Here is a 22,205-nt window from a genome sequence, read left to right as displayed (position 1 = left end):
GAATGCTTGTTCAGTCGATTTAAAGGTATTAGAATATTAAAATGAATTTACTGATCTGTAAAATAATAAAAATATTCACAATTAACTTTAGTTGCTTCAACTATTCATGTGGCCTTTACTGTGTTTTTCTTATTCTCGTATTACTGTTATTTTTTCAACTCTATAAGATTTAATATTTTAAATCACTTTGAAAAAAATATCGAAATCTATTAAAGAAGATTCATACGACAAAATATGTCGGCATGACTATATAAGATGGGACGTTACAGAACAGGAAGTAACCAGAGTGAGAGTTATTGGTACATTACAAAAAACGTACAGTCTGTTCGTATTTGGTACAGTTTGTTGCTAAATATTGTTATTTTTTGCATAAGCTAACCTACCTTTTACTTCCAATATGAGGTCAGAAAAGTAGCTTTATATGTATTTATATTATCTAGACTAGAATATAAAAAGAAAAAGCAAAATACAGCACAGAAGCTGAAATTTGATATTTTAAGTTTGTATGACTTGTTGACTCTAGAAATAGGCTCTATTAAATTAATGAGTAGAATGATGCAAAGGAAGGGAAGATTATTGAACGAAAATATGTCGATCAACATAAGAGGACAATTTCATGTTCGCCGGTGATAGAATAAAGTCCTGTTAATGTAATTATTAATAATATATGGGAGAAATTATTTATTAAATTGTTCAATGCATCTGGGCATAATATTGGCAGACATGATTGTTACTTATTAAAAAAAAAACAATATAGCAAGTTGTTTCTGTACTATGCACACCAATTCTTGAAAATCATTACACACGTAAGGCAATGGAATTTTTTCCTTTTTATTGTTGTATCACCGATCTACGAGTCAGTATTAAAAGTTTAGATTTTTTAAATTTCTTTTTCCTTTTTTATTATTAAATTGTCAAATTAATTTTATTAGGAGTTAATAAGTTACTAAATAATTTTTTAAATATAAATATAAAATTTACAAACCTTTTTTTATTGAATACAAACCTCCCCTCCGCCTTAATTCCCAAATATTCTTTTTTATCGTGCCTGAGAGGGACGCTAAAAACAAGTCACGTTGGGCACACAAAGCGTTATTATCCAAGATTCTAATTACTTCATTTGTTATAATTTATACAAAATTTTCATTTTTTGAAAATTAAATAATTTAAATTTAATTGAAGATTTGATCTAAATTTTATTTTCTTTGAAATAAAATGTTTATATTTATGAACTACTCAAAACATGCTATAAGCTATAACAACTGACAAATTTATTTATTTAAAGAATATATAAAAAAAATTCAACTGAAAATAAATTTAATTAAATTTCAGAATATAAAAAGAGTATCATAAATGTTATTTTTTACGAGTTTTCATCTTAATATTGGGTACAACTTCGTAGTTTTTTCTTCGAAAACATCATTCCTAGTCTTACGAGGTAGAAAAATAAATATATTAGATTTCACTGAATATATTTATTGTTATTATTATTGTTATTGCCCACAATCTACGAGTATTAAAATTTAGAAAACATAACGTATTATCAAAGTGATTGTCCGTATTTTAATGAATATGCATGTGGAAGGAGAAAGCAGAGTGGATAGGGCAGACACGAAAGCAGTGACGTACATTTTTCCCTAACAATATTTATTAATTTGTTGGAGTGAAATAATAGCCCCAATTTATATTGTCCTCTTGACCCAACAAAAAAATTTACCTCTAAACTAAAATAAACATGCACTGATGAAATGTTCAAAGGACCAATAATAAATGAAGTAGTAGGACTATATTGGACATATATCTGAAATAAAATTAACAAGGTCAAATTAATAGCAATAAGGTTAAAAGACAAGTGGCCAAAGCGATTTCTTTATATATACACACAATATTTCTATGAGAGAGAACTTTAATAGCCTGATTATGGAGATTTAATTTTGAAAATTTGAATTTGATTTGATAAATGTAAATTGGGCAAGACGTGTGTTGGATTGGGCTATTTTAATCCGCTAAGATTTTAGTGCAACTTTCATATATAGCAAATAAAAAATTTATATTTGTATGCTGTAGCAAAGTTTGCATAATTGCGCTCCATAACAAACATAGAAACCGTATAATTCGCTATACATGTACAGTTGAAGCAAATTGTATAAAACAAGAAAGAGAAAGACATTTGGGCAGAGAATTGTATAAAAACGAAATGTATAAAACGAATGGTATTATCTAAGTGTATAGAATGATTTTATACAATTTGAATTTGTATAAAATGAGAAAGACAAAAGAGACTTGACAAGGAATATACAATTGAATCGAATTGTATAAAACGAGAAAAAGAGAAATTAGATACAATTTGAAAATTGTATAAAACGAGAAAGAGAGAAAGGCAAAAGGAACTGGGCAGGGGAGTACTTTTATTATATAATTATAAGTATATATGACAAAAATATATGTACTTACATGTGTATATACAATTTTCTCATGCTTTATACAAATAGAAACACAATTTGTACATTTGTGTTTGTATAAAAAGTGAGAAAGCGAGCGAGAGATTGGAGGAGAGTGGCGAGCGAGATATTTTGGAGAGAGGCGCCTAACAATTTTTGGCAAACGTTTGCGATGGAGCACAATTAAATCAAACCCTAGCTACTCCATTTATTTTAAGTTATTAGTTTGCTATTATATATAATTTCCCAAGATTTTAACCTTCGTCTGTCGTGTCTTATTGTCAACCCTATGATTAGAAGCATATCATGCATATATATATATATAATATATATATATATATATATATTTATTATTTGGATGAGTGAAATTTAAGAATTAATTAGTTGTTAATGGTGCAAGTTGGGTAATTAGCTTAACTTTTCTTGTTGGGCAGATGATCAATTTCTCTAACGCACCACTTGTCCAGTGGAATATATTTAAAAACATTTTTTCACTTTCAACCCAACATAACGTGAATCTTACACAATGAAGATACAATATTTATTTTTGATTCTTAACACAAATCTTATAGCGTAGATGCAATGTTTGTTTTAAAAGTTTTTGAAGAAATAAAGTGAAAGTGATTGCCACTTATTTCGTAGTGTATCTCTCACATTATGTTCTTTTACTCCTTTGACCCCTTCCAAGATAAAAAAGGAGGAAGAAACATCAAGTTGTTGCCCTAGTAGAATCATATAATAATATTTCGATTTCATAAAGATATATAGTGGCGATATTTACCTATTAAAATATTTGGGAATCTCATTACTGTTCTTTTATACTCTTCATGGAGCACTTACAATAATTTGTTTGTCCATATGAACTCATGAACATGATAATTCTGATTTTAGTTTTTGACATGTCATAAGTTTAAGGACTTTAAATCTTTATTTAGATTTGGTTCTTATTTTCTTTCTGATAAAATTAAATTCATGTCTCATATTTAATTGATTTCTATTAGGGTATGATGTAACTTTGTAGCAACTTATAGATTTCACACTTCAATTTAACATTTTGTCATAAGATTATGTTGTAAGAAAGTAAAAGCAGTTATTTACTAAATATTTGTGACACTAACAAAAAGTTCTGTAATTATCAATTTATCATGGGGAGAGATTAATGAGTAACATTACATATTGAAATTTAAAAGGCCAAATTTTCTGTGGGCTTGGGCCACAAGGGATATAGTCGTGCTTCCCATGTTAGTTATTTATGTGGGCCTAAATATAGAGAATAATCGGCCTACTCCAATTGGACTGGTAGTTCACAGCTGTGGCCTTTCAGATTTATTTGCTGAAGTTAGGCCTGTTGCATACAAATTCTTACTTTAACAATTTACACGACTCTTCAAAAATGTTGTTGTATCTGTATGAGCTGGTTTCATTTTAAAGTTTCTCCTTTCTGACTTGTCGGCATATATAATGAATGGCGTACCTATGACAATATCAACACCAACTCACCTAAACAAATTATTATGAATGATTGTCCCAAAAGAAGCATCTAATTGATTTAAAAGGTGCTATTATAGATGGATTAATAACCCATTTGTTTGGTGAAATGGAACAAACAAGATTAAAAACAATAATATTCTATGAAATTATTTATTATATTGAATGGTTAATTCCATCATCAATCCTACCTTTTAATAGTTTTGAGTGGTCCCTTAGAAATGGAAGAACATCAAAATGACCACTCTAATGAAATTGTTTTGTCGCTTTTGAACATAATTGGCAGAGTTTTGCGAAGGTAGCACATGATTATTAGTTTTTTGTCCTAACCATTGTCCTATTTTGCCCATGCCAATGTCTTTGTTTTCTTCTTATATGTAACTCTTTATTTTTTACTTTGCAACAGTGCAAAAGCACTCACATCATCACACCTAACCCAAATTTGCATTGACCAAAATCTCTTTATACTCTCAATCTATTCCATGCACCCAAAAAAAGCAGTCAAAATGAATCACTTTGTTTCCTGCCTATTCTTTTTTGAGTACTATCTTCTAACAAACTAGAACTCATTGCTATGGTCATCCACAAAATGTCTCGGTAACGTAAATAATGGCGTGCACATGATGGTACTAATACTAATGTACTCCGTCTAGTTCTCTCGATCTTTTGTGTCCCCTCTCTCTCGATAGGAAGGTTCAAACCCGAAACCTATATTATGAAGCAAGAAGAACATAGCTCCAATTTTATATATTTGCAACTTCTTAGGTTATATGCTATAAAATTCAACTCTCACCCTCAACATAATACAACATCCAACATATGTACAAAGCATTACATTGCTATAAAGAAACCAAACATAAGATATGATATGTGCTTCATCAAAACTCTTGACAAACTCAGCCAAAACTTCATGGCTGAAAGCAAACAACCAACTCCCAACTCTTCCTCGTCAACATACATAGTAAATATTGTAGTTGCTTATCAACAGAGATCCATATATTGTTATCCAGATTGTTAGCACTTAATTCCCAAGAATCAAAGAGGCTCCTGCATTGTTACAACTATTGGACTTGTCACTTCATGCTTCCCATCTGACCAAACTATGGAGCCACTTTTCACTATGGAGTTCCCTGGTGATAGCTTTAGTGCCTCTGCTTGTACTCTCACCAGAAAATTAAGCTTCTGTCCAACTCTTCTAAATGTCAGCTTCTCTGGCTCCACTGTCACCACCATATCCCTAGGTGGTTTCACGATCACGTGGTACACTGAATTGGGATCTCCGACGTTTGTCACAGTCCTAATGAAATGTGTGGACAACTTGTGCTTTCCATGTTGTTGGAACACTGCTGAAAGTGAAGGGTAATTCAAATTCCCCACATGCCCTGCTCTTTTTGCCTTGCTACAATCTGAATACTTCCTTGTAACCACTTGAATATTCTTGGTTGTGTAATTGGAATTGCAGAGGAAATCGACGTAGTCATAGGAAGTTAGGTCGTAAATCAAACCAGGGTCCATTGCCTTCTGAGGGTGCACATGTCCTGCCCCAAAATCCATCACAGACGACGAATTTCCAGTTGATTCATCCATCATAATTTGTCCCCTATTATCCACTGTATAGGCAGTTGTCATCAATGCTGATCTTATAGCTGCTGGGCTCCATCCCGGATGGGCTGCTTTCAACAATGCTCCTAGTCCAGAAACATGTGGGCAAGCCATGGAGGTTCCTGATAAAATGTTGAACTCCGTTCTACGCGTATCCCATGGAAGCCCGCTGGGTCCAACACCATCAGGCCAAGCTGCAAGGATGTTCACTCCAGGTGCAATCACATCGGGCTTCAGAATTTCAGGTGACTCTGGGTTGGGGCCTCGGGCTGAAAATGATGCCACTACTGGTGCTGGCCGCACATTTAGAAGAGTACCTCTGAATAAAATGGTTGCCGTTGGCGGTGACTTGGACTTTGATGCTACCGATATGTACTTCCTTATCTCATCACCAGCAGAAGCCCCAACTGCTGTCGCAGGTATCACGTGGCAATCAGCTACTAAACCTTCACCATCGAATACTCCATTGGCTATTATCATCCCCATTCCACCAGCTTTCTTCACCACTAAGCCTTTTGCAGCTCTCGAATTGACGCCTCTGTCACACAATACGATTTTTCCCTGTACATAATTTGGGTTTAATGAACCTTCTAAACACAGTGAAGACGAATACCCATCACTACCTTCACTTCCGGCGTAAATTAAGGGGTAAAGTCGGTTCGGAGTTAACGCCGGCCCACCATATATGCTCACTCCAGGAACTATCCTACCATTTCCAAGTTTGACATCTGCAGGGAAATCTCGGTCAATTGTTCCGGCACCAACATTGGTAACCCAAGGAGCGACATTGGTTACTGTAAGGCCTCCTGGTCCGCCGTTTCCGGCAGAAGCAGAGACGAAGATTCCGGCATCGGTTGCAGCAAAGGAGGCAATGGCGATTGCGTCGAGGTTATAGGGAACAACAACTCCGCCAACGCTCAGGGAGATGACATGGACACCATCAGCAACGGCGGCGTCAAATGCAGCCAGGATGTCAGCGTCGTAGCAGCCTGAAGACCAGCAAACTTTGTAAGCAGCTAGACGAGCCTTTGGAGCCATCCCAGCAGCAACACCACGAGCGTAACCAAGAGTAGACGCAGGAAATACGTACCTCCCTACCGCAATTGAAGCTGTATGAGTTCCATGACCATCCGAATCTCTGGGGGATCGAAACTCTATGGTTTCATTCATTTTCCCATTTGTAGCCTCATATCCACTGGAAAAATATCTCGCTCCAATCAATTTCCGATTGCATGAGGTCGCCGAAAAGCCTCTGGCAGCCACACACTCCCCTTTCCACTTTGCGGGAACTGGACCAAGATCACGATCATGGAAGCTCTTCCTCTCAGGCCAGATCCCAGTATCAATTACTCCAATAACAAGGTCGGACCCATAATCTGATTCCTTGAGCAACCCAGCACTGTCAGCACTAGTCAGTCCAAGAAATTCAGGGGATCTCGTTGTTTGAATATGCCTAACTTGTTCAGGAATAACACCCAAAACCCCATCAAAATCCTCAAGCTTCTGAGCATCCAAAGTCGACAATTTAACAGAAAACCCATGAAATACATTACTATAAGTGTGAATAATGCGATTCGCACCAATTTCTAACGATTGGGTATCCGCAGTAAGAGATGTTAGAGTCGACTCGTACCAGTTCTCATGGGTCGGAAATATAGAAGGTTTAGCATCATGTTGGACGTGAACTATGAAAGTTCTAATAAGGTCATTTGCAGTTGATGAAACTGAGCCATTGAATACTAAAAACGAAAGACAAAACAAGAGAAATGAAAAAATCGCCATGAAAGAGGAGCAGAAATAATTTCAGAGTGAAAGAGAGGCAAGTGTGGTAGCTTTAGTACACACGAAACTGAGCTGCACAAAAGTGAGTGGATGGATATATTGGGGTTGGACCAACTCATATCTTATATATAATTCAAATTATTAGAATTTGTAAAAACATTTTAAAATATATTTTGATTAATTAGCTAAACAGATGAAGGGTTCTTTCTTTTTTCAAAAAAATAAAAAATAAAATTATTCCAAATTTTAACTTATTTGGAATTCTTTTTTACAAAATGAATTCTTGAGATTTGCGACAGTGGGGGCTTGGAATTTAACAGCCTTAGCATTTTGGTGTTGAATTATGTGGAAACCATAATGCCTTTGCATTTTCTTTATTTCAAACAAACATTACATTACAAAGAATAGCATTAACATTTGAAATTTATCGACGCGTTTCTTTTTTTATGACACAAGCTGTGAGTTATACCACTTTCTTTCTTCTTTTCTTTTTAAATAGTACATTAACGTTTTCAATTGAGTGATCTATTTTAATTTGATAAAAAATTTAAAATATTTATAAATAAAATTTTTAAATATAATAATTAAATATATAAAAATATTTTTTAATCTTTATAGTCTTGAACATCAACTAAAAAAATTGATTCTTATTTCTTTTGATAAGTAATTTATTTTATTTTTTATTTTAACACAAAGTGAGAGAAAGCACGTGAGTGTATACCGTAACAATGAGACATGGTCGGCCAGGTCTCATTTCCATTTAAATAATTAAGAAAAAGAAATAGATAGATACCAACAGAGATCTTGTTCCACTGTCTTTTTCCCTATATAGTTTGACACATCAAATTGAAAAAAACAGTTTAATACCATTAATCATAGGGACTACTTAACAAAATTACCTTTTATCTTTTTTTAAAAAAAAAGTAATTATATACCTTCTTAAAGTAGTAATAATTAAGGGGCTTCGTGAGAAGAATATTGTTAGAATTGAAATGTTAGAATCAAGTAGAAAATATTGTTTTCTTTTTTATTTCATCGGAGAGTAAAAAGAACAGTCTAATGCATTAAGTTTATATTGTATATAGAATTCGTAAAAATATTAAATTATAAGAAATTTTTTAATAACACGAAGATAACTTTATCAATTAAATTAAGACTCTCGTTTGCTTTATATATAAGGAGATCCAAATAAAATATAAAAGTAACAAAAAAAAAGTAATTTGAAACATATATCTTAAATTGTGGAACATGGCATCAATGAAATTGGTTCTTTAAAATGAAAAGAAATAAAGAGTCTTAAGGAGGGCCCTCATAGAGTTTTGAATGCTATTATTTAAGATCAAACATCATCATCGTCACTATGTGGATTATTGACTTATAAAATGGTTTCAAACATCAACTTTATTTTGTTTTAACAGGATTTAACTTTATCATTTTGGACGTTCTTATCTTTTAGCCTTTTGAAATGAGTATCGATCAACTCTTCATTCAAAATTAAAGCGCTCAATAAGCAGAGGTTTAATTTTTTTAATTTTGTGGAGAAGCTTTCTTTCATTTTTATGCATCTTTTGCTCAAACACAGTAAATATGTGGTGAATGAAATTGATAAGAAAAAGATGTCATATATATAATTTAACCTAAAAAATTAGCTTGAAAGATAAAAGATTTCAAAATCATATACATAATGAGATAAATTGTCATGCACCTAGTAATACAGATTATTAACGTCTCAATATGTGTAGGTCTGATAATTAAAATGTGTATAAAATAATATAGGAGCCTAACACATTGAGTGAGACAAATTGAATTAAGTGTACTGTGATCATGACCAGAAACAAAAAGTTGACAACTATATTGTGTTTGCATAATCCTCACCAAAGTGAAATTCAACCGATTTAGTAATGCAACAAAATTGCCCCATAAATAACCCCTACACCTTCTAGCTTACGTGGAAATACTGATCAACAGAGAAAAATGGCTTTGATCTCTTGGGAATTTAATTGCCAAAGAATTTGGTGATTTAAAAATTTAATGTGGGAGAAAGTGAAATGTTGTAATTGTGGGAAAATAAGTGTGTGACAATTGGTTGAGAAAAAATGTGTCTTTTGAATAAAATTGATAAAAGGAGTTTATATGCAGGAAAACATTGGGACCACTTGACTCCCAAATAATTGTAGTTGGTATTGATGAAAATTAAATTCTACAGATGATTAAATGGTATACCAATTGAAGGGTTAAGTTATTCTTTGACTTCAAATGGCACATAGAGCCCGTTTGGCTCGGTTTAAAAGCTGGTCAAATTGACTTAAAAGCTGGTTATTGACTTATTTAGTTGTTTGACAATACTCAAAATATTTTATTTTAAGTTAAAAAAATTTATTTAAAGCCAAAAGTTAAAAGTTGGAATATGAGTGTTTTTTTTTCCAGTTTATAAGCTGTTTTAAGTTGACCTCATTTTTACCTTTTTGCCCTTAATATTTTTATACAATCTTCAAATTACCCACATAACCCTAACATCTCTTTTTTCTATTTTTCCCTTTTCACATGTGGATGATAGACAATTACTATTACTAATGAATGAAAATGAAAAGAAAATAAATCTTAAATCTTTCAAGTGATCTATTCAAATTATATATTATTAAAATGTAAAATAAGTTGCACATATAACTTAAATAAAAATTTATATTCCTCTTATAAAAAATTTGTGATAATAAAGAAATATGTGAATGATAGACAATTATTATTACCTATGGATGAAACTAAAATAAAATCTTAAATCGTTCTTTAATCTATTCAAATTATATATCTTTAATCTATAATAAATTTATATTCCTCTCATAAATAATTTGTGATGAGAAAGAAACATGTGAAACTTCAAAAGCACTTTTATCTAAACGCATAACTGTTTATTTTAAAAATAAGTTTCAGCAATTTCAAAGATACTTTTTTAAAGCTGCTTTTATTAAGCCCACCAAACGAACCCTTAAATCACTAGAAACTTCAAATGAGAGTTTCACAAACACTACACTGTCTTGCAAGTAGATATACACTAGAAGTGATTAGAAAGGTGTTGACAACAACAATATAAGAATAAAAAATATATCACTCATGAATTGGAATATATTCAAGGAGATTCATGAACATCTGGAAGTACTGATAGCACAAATACAAATTAAGACTTAGAATAGAACAATTGAAGTGTACAAATGAGCTCATATATACTTATAAACAGCAATGTTCATCGATTGGTTATTAATTTTGGTTCGATTATTCAGTTATTAATACGAAATAAAATCAAATGACAAGATATGAAGTAAAATAAGCACCTGCCAACTTCACATGTCGTAATGTACTTTATCCTTTCAAATTGAATTTTCACTAACAGAGGAGAAAATGAAATGAAAACCAGAAGAGCACACAACTGATTCATGCCCCAAATTGATTCCATTAAATTCCCTTAAAATAATTCTTTTATCCCTTAAAATTATTATTTGTGTCGTATTTTTTTCACCAGACTATGAATATTTTTTATATAAGCCTAGACTCACAAGGCAAAAAAATATGTCAATAGACTGTCATATCTGCTAACCTGTAAACCACCTCATATAAAATATGTGTATATTGCATTTTTCTACCAAATAATGACCTAACTCGCTAATAATATTGTTTGTTTTGAGCCTAAACCAATTTGCTTATCACATATTTTTGCCCAAACACCCTCTCTTATGAATTTAATGTACTTCTTGAGGTTTGTCGCACCGTATAAAATTTGCCTTAGAATTGCCCCATCACATGAGATTTGCCTAGACCTAGCAAAGATGTTTTCTTCACCTTATTAGGATTTGTGTAAACTAGTTTAATATAGTTCGCATCGACATAGCTAACATAAAAGTGACTTTAATATCATATGTAACAGACTAATTCATTTATGCTATTGTTCTATTTGGTTCTAGACATATACAACTTTAAAACATTAAAATATAAGATCTACTTACTTATATACTTAATATTCATCTTGTGTTCTATTGATATGATACTTCTTATCCTATGTTAGAGGTAACTTCTAAATCTCTTTCCTAATTTTTTATATAGCAAATTAAATTATTTATTATTCTTGAATACTTTATTCTCATAAATGATGTAGTAATAATTATTTTGAATAAGCGATTCAAAATAAAAGAAATATGAACCTGATAGTTGATTATACGAACTTGAACTCTATTTTAAAATAGCACAATTTAGTCTGCAAAATACAAGATTTTGCGCATTTTAAACTACTTTTACATTGGACAATCGGTCTCAATCACTAGAAGCCCATCCTAGACAGATTTAACAACTAATTTAAAATTAATACCATGTATATTCTTATTTCACCAATATAACAACTAATTGAAATAAAAAATAAAGACCCTGCATACTGTTTTTCGATCAATAATAAACTATGCATATAAAGTAAATAAGTATTTAAATAACTATTTTATCTCTAAGGAAACAAAATTTGACCTTTTTTCATAGTCATCGATGTTTTTAATCATGGAGCTTCTTCTTCTTCCCCCTGCTCATCCTCTTCCTCTTCCTTCTCCTCCTCTTCCTGTTCATCATGATATCCTCCACAGTGTTGCTGCCAATATACTAAACTGATAATTCTCATATGTCATTCCAAAATGTGAGCATTTACAATTAACGTCTAAAAGTTTTCAACACTCCAAACATGCCCTAATTGGATATTTCTGATGATCATCAATTAGTTTACACATACAATCCATAAAAGGGCAATCAATAATTAGTGGAGAAGTTGGAACTTTCGTTGGTCAATTGGCATCTCTTACCTGGATAAGAAAATCAATCGGCATTATTGAACCGATATCCAAAATTTCCTCGCAAACAAAAGCATGACACTTTCTAGAAACCTCTTGGATATCCTCATTGATTTTTTTACCTATATATTCTGTATGCATTCCTCACAGTAATAATAAGTGCAATTGGTGCCCCAGATCATTGTGTTTGGCAGCGGAAATGCATTTTCTAAAGTTTCACAGGAAGTACATGAAGATTCCCCTATTTCAGTAATACTATTCTTTAGGTTAAGTGAATCTGGAATACACAAATACTCAATTTCTATAGGTTTTTTTTTACCAACATCGTGATTAGAGCTTGATTTCAAGTTTTTACCAGAATGAAATTAAGCTGAGTAGAAGATAACTTTTTGCATTTCGACATCATCATTTCTGCTCTCGTAATCATTGTTATTTTCAGTGACATCGATGTCATCAAAATTTAGTGAGGTAGAATCAACTTCAACTTCACCCGAATTCAATATTTGCAAATCAGTTGATTCCGTTTCAACTTGATCAGAATTCACGATTTGCAAATCTGTTGATCCCATTTCAACTTGATTGGTATCCAAAATTCGCAAATTTATTGATTCTATTTCGACATCGTTGGCTCCGACAAATTTCTTAATTTTATGTCTTTTTATGGAGTCTTCAGAAATTCTTGGACGTTTTTGATGAATAATCTTTGTTCTCGATCTTTGGCTACGGCTATAAGAATTCGAAAAGGCTATATGTGAGTCATTTACAAGTAGGGGTATATATGAGTCACTTTCATAACAAGGGTATATTAGCTCTAAATGACAAAGTTGAGGGGTATATCAAACCCTTTTCCATTAATATAATATGCGCGATTTGGTATGACATACCAAGAGACGATTTAGCCAAATGAAGCAGTCAATAAAACCATGTCACGTGCTGAAAGTGATACAACTTGTCTAATCAAATCAAACATGTATGAAAACACGCCTAGTGTAAAACTGACGTATTTGAACCATTAAAAAACACATAAAACTAGAATTTAAATTAATCAAAATAAATCATCCTAATCAAAGTTCTTCCCACTTAACAGAACTAACATGTTTAAACCAATCAAATATCATCATTGCAACTTCAGCCTAACTAATTAAAATATTGTCCTCATTGCACTTTTTTCTTCCCATCACAAGTGACACGTTTTGTCCAATCATATATCATGTCAATCGAAATATGATCAAAAAAATTGTCCTGCTCATACATGTTCGACAATAGCAGAGGTGGCATATTCTAGCTATTAAATACAATTTCTGTTTGATCGGTCGAGAAAAGTTTCTCATCTTTTCCATCTTGACACAACTGGCATGCTTGAACCAATCAATATCATCATGTCGACTTTAATATGGTTGAAAAGAGTTGTCTTTTCCAAATTCTTCCAACCTACAACTATAATATGAATTTCATAATTTAACAAGGCAAAGAGTTCCCGTGGATTAAATGTCCCAATTCTATGAAGATCATTCAAAACAAATCTAATGAATGCAAATCAAATACAAAGGCGATAAAAAATCAAATTCACTTATTTTTATCCATCAAAGTATTTTTGATGAATAAGGTTCAGATCCAACACAAATATCCTTAAATTTATATTAGAAGAGAAAGATAAGAGGACAACCAGAACCTACACCACCATTTATTCTTAAGTACAATATCATAATTATTTCAATTTCTTATTATCTACTTGATATGAATTTTATAGTCTACCCCGCATTCCTTTTTCTCCAAGTATAAAGACTGTTATGTTCTTACTTTATTTTAAAGTAACTACGTTGAGTTGAGAAAGAATGTCCATAATAGAGAAAGGTAAAACAAAATCACAACTACCATATGCCTTGTTAGAAAAACAGATGAAAAATATATCGAGAAAATAAGGAAAATGATGAAGTAAATAGAAAAGGAGGTATGCTACAGATTCAAAAGCAAAAGAAACTTAAAAATGGTCACTCGAATAATTATTTTAATTTAAGAGAAAAATACAAACTTCTGAGAAGTACATAAACTTTAAAAGGAATAATATTAATCTAAACTTGCAATATATGCGAATCCTTGAAATCAATCATCGAAAGCACAAGATTCGTGCATGAAAGAAAGCTTGAGCGACCTTAATGGAGTTTTAGTTAAGTTGAAGGACAGATATGTTGAGATTCGTGGACCATTCCACAGCGGTAGCAAAAATCATGTCCACACCTGCCACAAATTCAAAAATTTCTCAATTGGATACCATGTATATTGTTAGTTCAATGTGTATAGTGTTTCTTGCCTTATTTCTCAAAAATATTTGCACAACTCAATAAATACCAGTCAGTTTGGTATCTATGTAATATATAAGAATTTGAGAAGAAGATTCAAGCTGTTTGGACTTTTTGTTGGTCTGAATTGTAGGGCCTAAGAAATTCATTACATATCTATAGATATTAACGGTTAATAAACACAAGAGTTTCAATCCTAATTTTATTTTATAATCGCAACAACTCAAAACAAATTAATCTTGAATGAGAGAAAGATTTAAGTTATGAGAAAAATACCTGCAAGTTAGTTGGAAGCAGCCTTCACCCTTTTCAACATAACACTTGCACTTTGGACATTTCCTCCATTTCTTGTTCTTAGCAATTCCCATCAGCATCACATCTCCCTTCCAATCTGCCCAAACGCTGAAAATCCTTGCACTCCAATCCCTCGTGCCACGAGACATTACACCGAGCACAGAACAATCGACCACAATTAGGACACTCAGAGTCAATCACATCCTCACTCCCATCATCAACCAACAGAGCTGAACAGTCCTTATAAGGACAGTGCAATTTTATTGAACCCAAAGACACAGTATTTTTTTTCCAATTGATCCAACACTTGCTTAGGAACAATTTCTCTCCAGAACTTGGGTTTAACTATGGCCTTACAAGCAATATCGGGACACTTGATAACGCTAACATTTTCTTGTACGATTTTTCTAGTAACATATTTAGTGACACAATTAACACAGAAGGAATGTGAACAATCTCCAGCGGCGAACATTTCGTTTGCGAGTTTGTTGTTTGTACAGATACTGCAAAATGTACCGGAACATTCTCTCTTCACTCTTTTAAACTCATTGTATTCTGAAACCGTGGCTGCGGAATATAAGGCCTCTTGCAATTGCAATTCCTCAGCATACATTTTATCTGAAATTGGGAACAATGGTTCTTCGTAATCAAATAATACTGAGAAATAGAATTCGTCCACACAGTCTAATTCTTCCATCTGATTTTGTTTTATTTTTTTTAAAAAAAAAGTGTTTCTTCTCCAGCATAGTATAAGGAGATGATTACATTGGGAATCTGAACAGGTATACAATTCCCAATGCTGGTTTTTTGATAATCTAAAAGGGCTTCAATTTTACAAATGCAACTTAATATGATTCAATGACTGTTAGATCCTATCCATGAATCTGACTTCGATGAGGATTCACATTTGTATATCGAAACGACTTCCATTAGTACTGACTAGAACTAGACTAGCTACGTTATTTTTTATGGAGTTTTTTCATATAAGATGGTGGCGGCAAACTCAACAGCTATATGGACCTAGTTTTCGCCAATGGCTATGGCTAGCGGATCATAGTGAGCTACTTATTTGCACTCATATTTATCTCGAATTAAATCATTTTGATTAACCATTAAATAAGAATTCAATTGAAAATATTTATGTAAAGTGATAAATGTGTGTATGAAGCTTATACTCTTCAGTCTTGACTGTAGAAAGCCAGATGCATTTTCAGTAATTAACAATGCCATGATGTTTGTCTAAAAAAAATGAAAACAATAAAAACTTAAAGAGGCAAAAAAATAAACGCGTTTTTAATGGAATAAATTTCCATATATTCTGTAATACTTAAATCTAGTTTCCACGTTCGATAAAAATAGAAAAGTTAGGAGAATTCCCCAACTTTTCCAGTGGGTCATAATATAATAAATTCCAAGCTGCAGAAAGAAATATTTCTGGGTCCCCTTCTTGTTATATTGTCTGAACGTGAAAATTGTGTACTTCTAAGTGTAAACTCATAATTAGTTAAGATATAATAAAATTTTGTAACTGCTCAAACGTGATAAAGAATATATTAAATTAATTCATATTTTATTTATTTTTTATCATCTTACAGAGCAAAAGCACTAGCCACTGATCATGTGATAGAATAATAATAAACAGGTCGTTATGCCTAATTATTGCATCCTGTATATATATATAGCAAATGTTTTTTGAACACCGGCCACATTAAAACTAAGAAATATTATTTGGGTCTTTGTTAGTGTGTCAAATGGAAACTTTTTAACTGAATTTGAATTTATGAAAATAGGTCAAATTAGTAAATGAAAAAAATCATTAATCCGCCTTTACATTTACTTTGTTTGAAATGGGCAGCTTCAAAATGGGCCAATCAATATATCATAAGGTAATATGTTCAATTCTTCCCAAAAAAAATTAGGAAAAATTACTAAAATACACTACTTTAATTTATTTAATTTCATTAATTCCCTATTGATGTATTTAATTACAAAAATCCCTTTTTTTATCCCAAATGATACTAATTAAATTTTATACATTAAAATATTAAAAAGACAATATTTACCTTACCAAGGTAAATCAAAATTTACCTTCCCAATGCATATTTACCTTTCCCCCAAAAAAATCACCTTCCCATATTTACCAACATTAATGTTATGTATTATATCTTCAACTACGATTTCATTCTCCTGGATATAACAAACAATATTGATCAAGTATTTCATTGTCAATTGGAAACTCTTTCAGAAACAAGTACAGATAATTGCATCTTATTGTAGAAAGTAATAAAAGCACATGTGATGTAAAATGAAGGCATAACAAGAAAGAACTTTTCTTATGGAAAGCCTTGGCCAATAGTATTTCACTTAATTGCCCACATAATGCTTCTCTCCTCCCCTTTAGTGATTTCAACACAGTGTTGTACTAATTAAATCTGTCAAAAACATATCATCTCCACAATTAGAATCTTGCAACCCCCACCCATTACGAGGAACTTAACATTAAGCTAAATTTTGTGAATGACCTGTAATTGACGCAAAGAGTACAAACGGAAGGTAGATTTGAATTCTCACAAATACCACAACAGCTCGTTTGTTAACGATGCCCTTTGATAAGTACTTGTCGCCGGAGCTCCGGTGAGATGACATATTGTAACTAAAATTTAAGTATCAAATTTAAATTGTGAATTTGAGTATCTTTTTATTTTGTTGGACATGAAATTTAATGTATCAAAGAAACATATTTAAATTTAATTTTTTCGTTTATATATAGATTCAAATAGTATTTTGTAAGTATCACGTGATAGAATGATTCTTTATTTTCTTTTTACTTATATTTCGTATATATTAAGCTATCAAATAATAGTATATGTGTATAAAAATTTAAGTATCTAATTTAAATTGTGAATTTGAGTATATTTTCATGCGTTGGACATGAAATTTAATGTATCAAAGAAATATATTTTAAATTTAATATTTCGTTTATATATATAGTTTCAATTAGTATTTTATAAGTATCACGTTAACATGTTTATTTATATTTTAGTATAAGATGAATTGTATTAAGTATCTTTTTAATCTTATCATGATTTTTGAATGAATTTGTTAGTATGTTCAATCAATTTTATTAAGTATCATTTTTTGGTGCTCATGATAGAAGGATTCTTTGTTTTATTTTTACTTATATTTCGTATATATTAAGGTATCCAATAATAGTATATGTGTATCATACTGTCATACATCTGTTATTTAAGTATCATATTTATATGAATTATTGATAAGTATATAAAAATTTAAGTATCTAATTTAAATTGTGAATTTGAGTATCTTTATGTGTTGGACACGAAATTTAATGTATCAAGAAATATATTTAAATTTAATATTTTAAATATTAGTATTTTATAAGTATCAAAATTAACATAAATAAAGGGAAGGAAAATATAAAAATTAAATGATTATTTAATGTAGTAATCTCTGAAGCAATTAACACGGTCAATTAGTTACAAAAGGGAAATCAGTTACCCTTAATTTTAGCTATAACGGTTACATAAAAAAAATTCAGTCATTTATATTCATTTATATTTAAGTATCATTTCTTTTTTATAAAGTATCCGGAATTATTAAAAATAAGGGATTTTTGGTAAATATTGATATCATAGGGATGGAACGTAATTTATCATTTATAGTATGTCATTTGCCAAATTTATACAAAAAATTATTTAGTAACACTCTGTTGTTAGTTACTCGTCTAATTTATTTTTTTTTTAGTTGTTCCTAGTTACTTGTTTATTTTGACAAATTAAGAAAGAACAATTTTTTTTACATAGAACATCTTGAAAAATCTTAAGTTTTTAATTTATCCATTTAACAATTAATAGGGATAAGACGATAAATTCACTATATCAATAATTATTAATTTCTTAATAAGCGTATCAATTTAAGAGTTGAAAAGTAATTAGGAAGGAGTACTAAATAATTATCTTTAAAAATATACTTATCTCTTTATGTACTCCCCCCTCTGTCTACTATTAATTGTCATACTTTCTATTTTTAGAGTCAAACTTAACAAATTTTGATTAATATTTTAAGATATATTTTTTCATTATATTGATATGTAAAAAAAGATTGCAATGTATAATACTTTTTGTTGAATAACTAATTTTTTTCTTTAAAAATAATCGAATCAATGTAAACTAATTTAACTTTGAAAATAAGTCAAATTAACTTTCGAAAAGTGTAACATGACAAATATAAATGGCCGGAGAGAGTAACATATAGTAATATATTTAATTTGAATTAATTTAAGCTACGTATTAAATCAATTATAAAATAGGCCAAATAGGGTAGATTAACATAAATGAATACATTATATTTGATCCGCATGCTGCTTCAATGTTTGACTCATGTGTTACTTCTTTATTGATTTCTATATGCATGATCTACTATTAAAATTTCAAAGTACTTATAACTTAAAGCCTCTATTTATAAAATATTTCCAACTACCAAGTTAGATATTTTGTTAAAGGTCGTTTTATATATTTATGTCACTTATTAGAGACGAAACATACCTCCTACTCGGATCCATCATATTAACGGAAATTTGCTTGAATGCTTGATTTATCTCAAAGAAGTTGATTTTGATTTCTTTTACGCTTGTTTATCGTTTAATATTATTTATATCTTAATTTGTATAAAAAATGACGCACAACAACTAATTATTTGATTAAAAATATTTTACCTTATATAGCTCTTTCAATATATATCACGAAATAATACAAGTAATAATTATAATGTTTGAAGATCTATAGTTATTTTAAAGCTTTCGTGACCAATCAACAACACCAAATAAATTAACACCAAGAAAGTGAAACACAATAACATAGAGTTAGAAATAGAAATTGGATAAAGATATATAGAAGTTTGGGTTAAAATCATCCTAGTCATCAATTGTTGTCACGTAGGAGATTTTAATGGACTTATGCGCCCACATCAACATCTTGGACAGCTCATGTTGTCACTTCAAATTATAACTTATCTCGAATATATACTTGTCAACTCATTTTCGAAAATAAAATCACTAAATAGCTAGTATCATATAATAATATTCTTTTATTTCTAATAAAAAATTTCTTATCCAAAACATATATGGAATTGTCAGATCAATAATACTTGTACTATATTCTTCAATAATTTTATTGGAATCAATAAAAGAATTTGAGAATAAAGCAAAACAAATTCGAATTATGACAATGTGAATATAGGTCGAGTATTTTTCTTAGAATATGCTATGGGATTTCGCCGTTGATTGTATTCCTCCAGTAGAGCCGAAGTCTCACTACACCGCCGGCGGTTATCGTCTCCACATCGGCGAAAAGATCGTAACATACTTTTAGTACAAGTCTCAAGTTCTTTTATTTCATCCAAATAAATCTGCCTGTTTCTACACTCTACACTGCAAAATCCAAGATCACCCCTGCATTAATTAATATAGAAATTATTAATTAACGTTTTATGATTAAAAAAAAAATAAACCTCACTAAATTCAACCATAAAAATTAATTTATGAAGTCAGAATTTTGACTGAAGCACAATTGTTTAATCCCATGACACTTAACACCCCCACACGTCCAAAATTTGTCAGGCCCAACATTAGGTAAACATAATTGGGATGGGGCCCGACTTTTGATATACGAATAAAATAGAGAAAATCCATAAAATTAAGTTTGTTAATCGGTTTTGTGTTTCAATTTGTTTAGTTTATCTGATTCTTTTTTTAAAAAAATATAATTTTAAAATATCATCTGAAAAGTACGAAGTAAAGAAATAACAAATTTAGGTGCCCTTTTAAGAATGACTGGTTTTAAGTCCAAAGCCATTTTTTCAGTACGAGTCAGAGTAACTGAACTGTGAATCAAATTGCTTCTTCCTTTAGTTTCAATAGAAATTCTATCATTCATGATGAATATAACGTATAATAAGAAAAGAATTTTTTTATAAAAATAAACAAAAATAGAAAAGTATGAGAAATAAATTGAAACGGATACGTACTTGTACATGTAAACTTCTTTGTCGAGTCTCAAGGTCTTATTGCAAAGGAAACAATATTTGAGGAAGCAACAATTATTATGTTGAATACTGATAGATTGAGTAGGATTTGTGTGGAAGATGGGTTTCACTTTGGTGAATCTTGAACTATACATAATTAAAACTGCTTTGCCTTGACAAATCTTCTTCTGATTAATTAGAATCTTTAGCCCAACAGCAACTGATTTTTGACCCATTTTTTTTTTATTTTTTTTAGGATAATAAGGCAGAAATTGGGGAAATGAGCTAGTAAGCACTGAACGGTATTTGATAGGAAGGTAGATGAAGTGGAGGGTATATATTGACAAAGAAGTAGGGGACAAACAAGTCAATTTATAAATATTTTTATTTTAATAATATAATATAAGATAGATAAACGTGCTATAATGGAAAAGGCCCATGTTGGAGCCCACGTAAGTAATCAAAGAGATAAAAGTAATTAAAAATAATAATATATGTCAAAGTGAAAGACTCAAGATTTATTTAATAACTCAAAATTCTTGTATTTCACTAACATAAAATAAATAAATATTAAATAATTAACCTTAAACAATTTACAATTTCTACTTTAAATTTATTTCTTGAGTAAAACTAATTCCATGATGTTTCTTGGTTACTTATGTACCTAACGCTTTTTCAATATTAAAAAAGGATGAAAATTAAAAAGCGATACATTATATTTTAGTGTATATAATTAATAATAAAATAAGTTAAAAGAAATGTTTTGACCTTGTCCCTTGTAAACAGTGGGTAAACGTGGAAATTGTGGTTGTAACTGCAAAATTATATATCATCGAATAATTAAGCACGATTAATTTATCGTCACTTATTTGGTACATATTAACTTTTTTTCTACTCTTTTTTGTTTGTCATTTCTAAATTAAAGTTTCTGTTGGAAATAATTTACACCTCATATTACATTTATTCTAACTTCTTCATATATATATATATATATATATATATATATTTAGAGATTGTCCCATATTTTCATAAAGACACCTAAACTTTAAAAGTGTCCTATAACCCCACTAAACAATTATATATCATTGTAAATGGATCATTTTTACTCATTTCCTCGTCTACGTCGTGCGCGTGTTGTTCACTCCCTAGGATAGAATATACCCGACCCGATCCTTATCTTTTGAAGAAAATTCGTCTATGTTCTCTTCTCATCACCCATCACCAGATTAGGTAAAGAAATGGGAACATCCATGGAAAAGCCAAAGCTCTTCTAAACACATAGGCACTTAATAAGACAAGAAGCCTCTCTGATAAGTGAATGCAACTGAAACGGCATCATTTCTACTGGGAATCTGGGAATCTCCCTTCGTCTTTGTCAGGTATATCTATTGCCTCATCTATTAAATCGAACAGAATGGTGCTCGTTCTCACCATTGTGT

At 30.8% G+C, this 22,205-nt stretch overlaps 2 protein-coding genes across 2 annotated transcripts; both read right to left on the bottom strand.

Annotated features, from left to right (window-relative positions):
• Nucleotides 1–4,642: 4,642 nt before the first annotated feature.
• LOC101249160 (subtilisin-like protease SBT1.5) lies at nucleotides 4,643–7,683 on the bottom strand. Its single transcript, XM_004235489.5, has one exon. The coding sequence runs from the start codon at nucleotides 7,311–7,313 to the stop codon at nucleotides 4,965–4,967; it is 2,349 nt and encodes a 782-aa protein (XP_004235537.1). The 5' UTR covers nucleotides 7,314–7,683; the 3' UTR covers nucleotides 4,643–4,964.
• Nucleotides 7,684–14,784: 7,101 nt separating this feature from the next.
• Nucleotides 14,785–15,421, bottom strand: LOC101250790 (E3 ubiquitin-protein ligase RSL1-like). Its single transcript, XM_026030323.1, has 2 exons — nucleotides 15,032–15,421; nucleotides 14,785–14,964 (listed from the first exon to the last, which is right to left on the bottom strand). Exons 1-2 carry the CDS (start codon nucleotides 15,419–15,421, stop codon nucleotides 14,785–14,787), a joined length of 570 nt encoding a protein of 189 aa, XP_025886108.1.
• Between the last annotated feature and the right edge of the window lie 6,784 nt (nucleotides 15,422–22,205).

This window comes from Solanum lycopersicum, chromosome 3 (genome assembly GCF_036512215.1).
Source record: "Solanum lycopersicum chromosome 3, SLM_r2.1".
Classification (NCBI taxonomy): domain Eukaryota; kingdom Viridiplantae; phylum Streptophyta; class Magnoliopsida; order Solanales; family Solanaceae; genus Solanum; species Solanum lycopersicum.
This window is presented reverse-complemented; position numbering and strand designations above follow the sequence as displayed.

What these genes read in the sequence shown, in the direction of transcription:
- LOC101249160 (XM_004235489.5), bottom strand. Translation starts at nt 7,313, where the DNA reads ATGGCGATTTTTTCATTTCTCTTGTTTTGTCTTTCGTTTTTAGTATTC.
- LOC101250790 (XM_026030323.1), bottom strand. Translation starts at nt 15,421, where the DNA reads ATGGAAGAATTAGACTGTGTGGACGAATTCTATTTCTCAGTATTATTT. An exon ending in GAGAAATTGTTCCTAAGCAA is followed by an intron (nt 14,965 to 15,031) that starts GTGTTGGATCAA and finishes TGTCCTTATAAG; the next exon opens with GACTGTTCAGCTCTGTTGGT.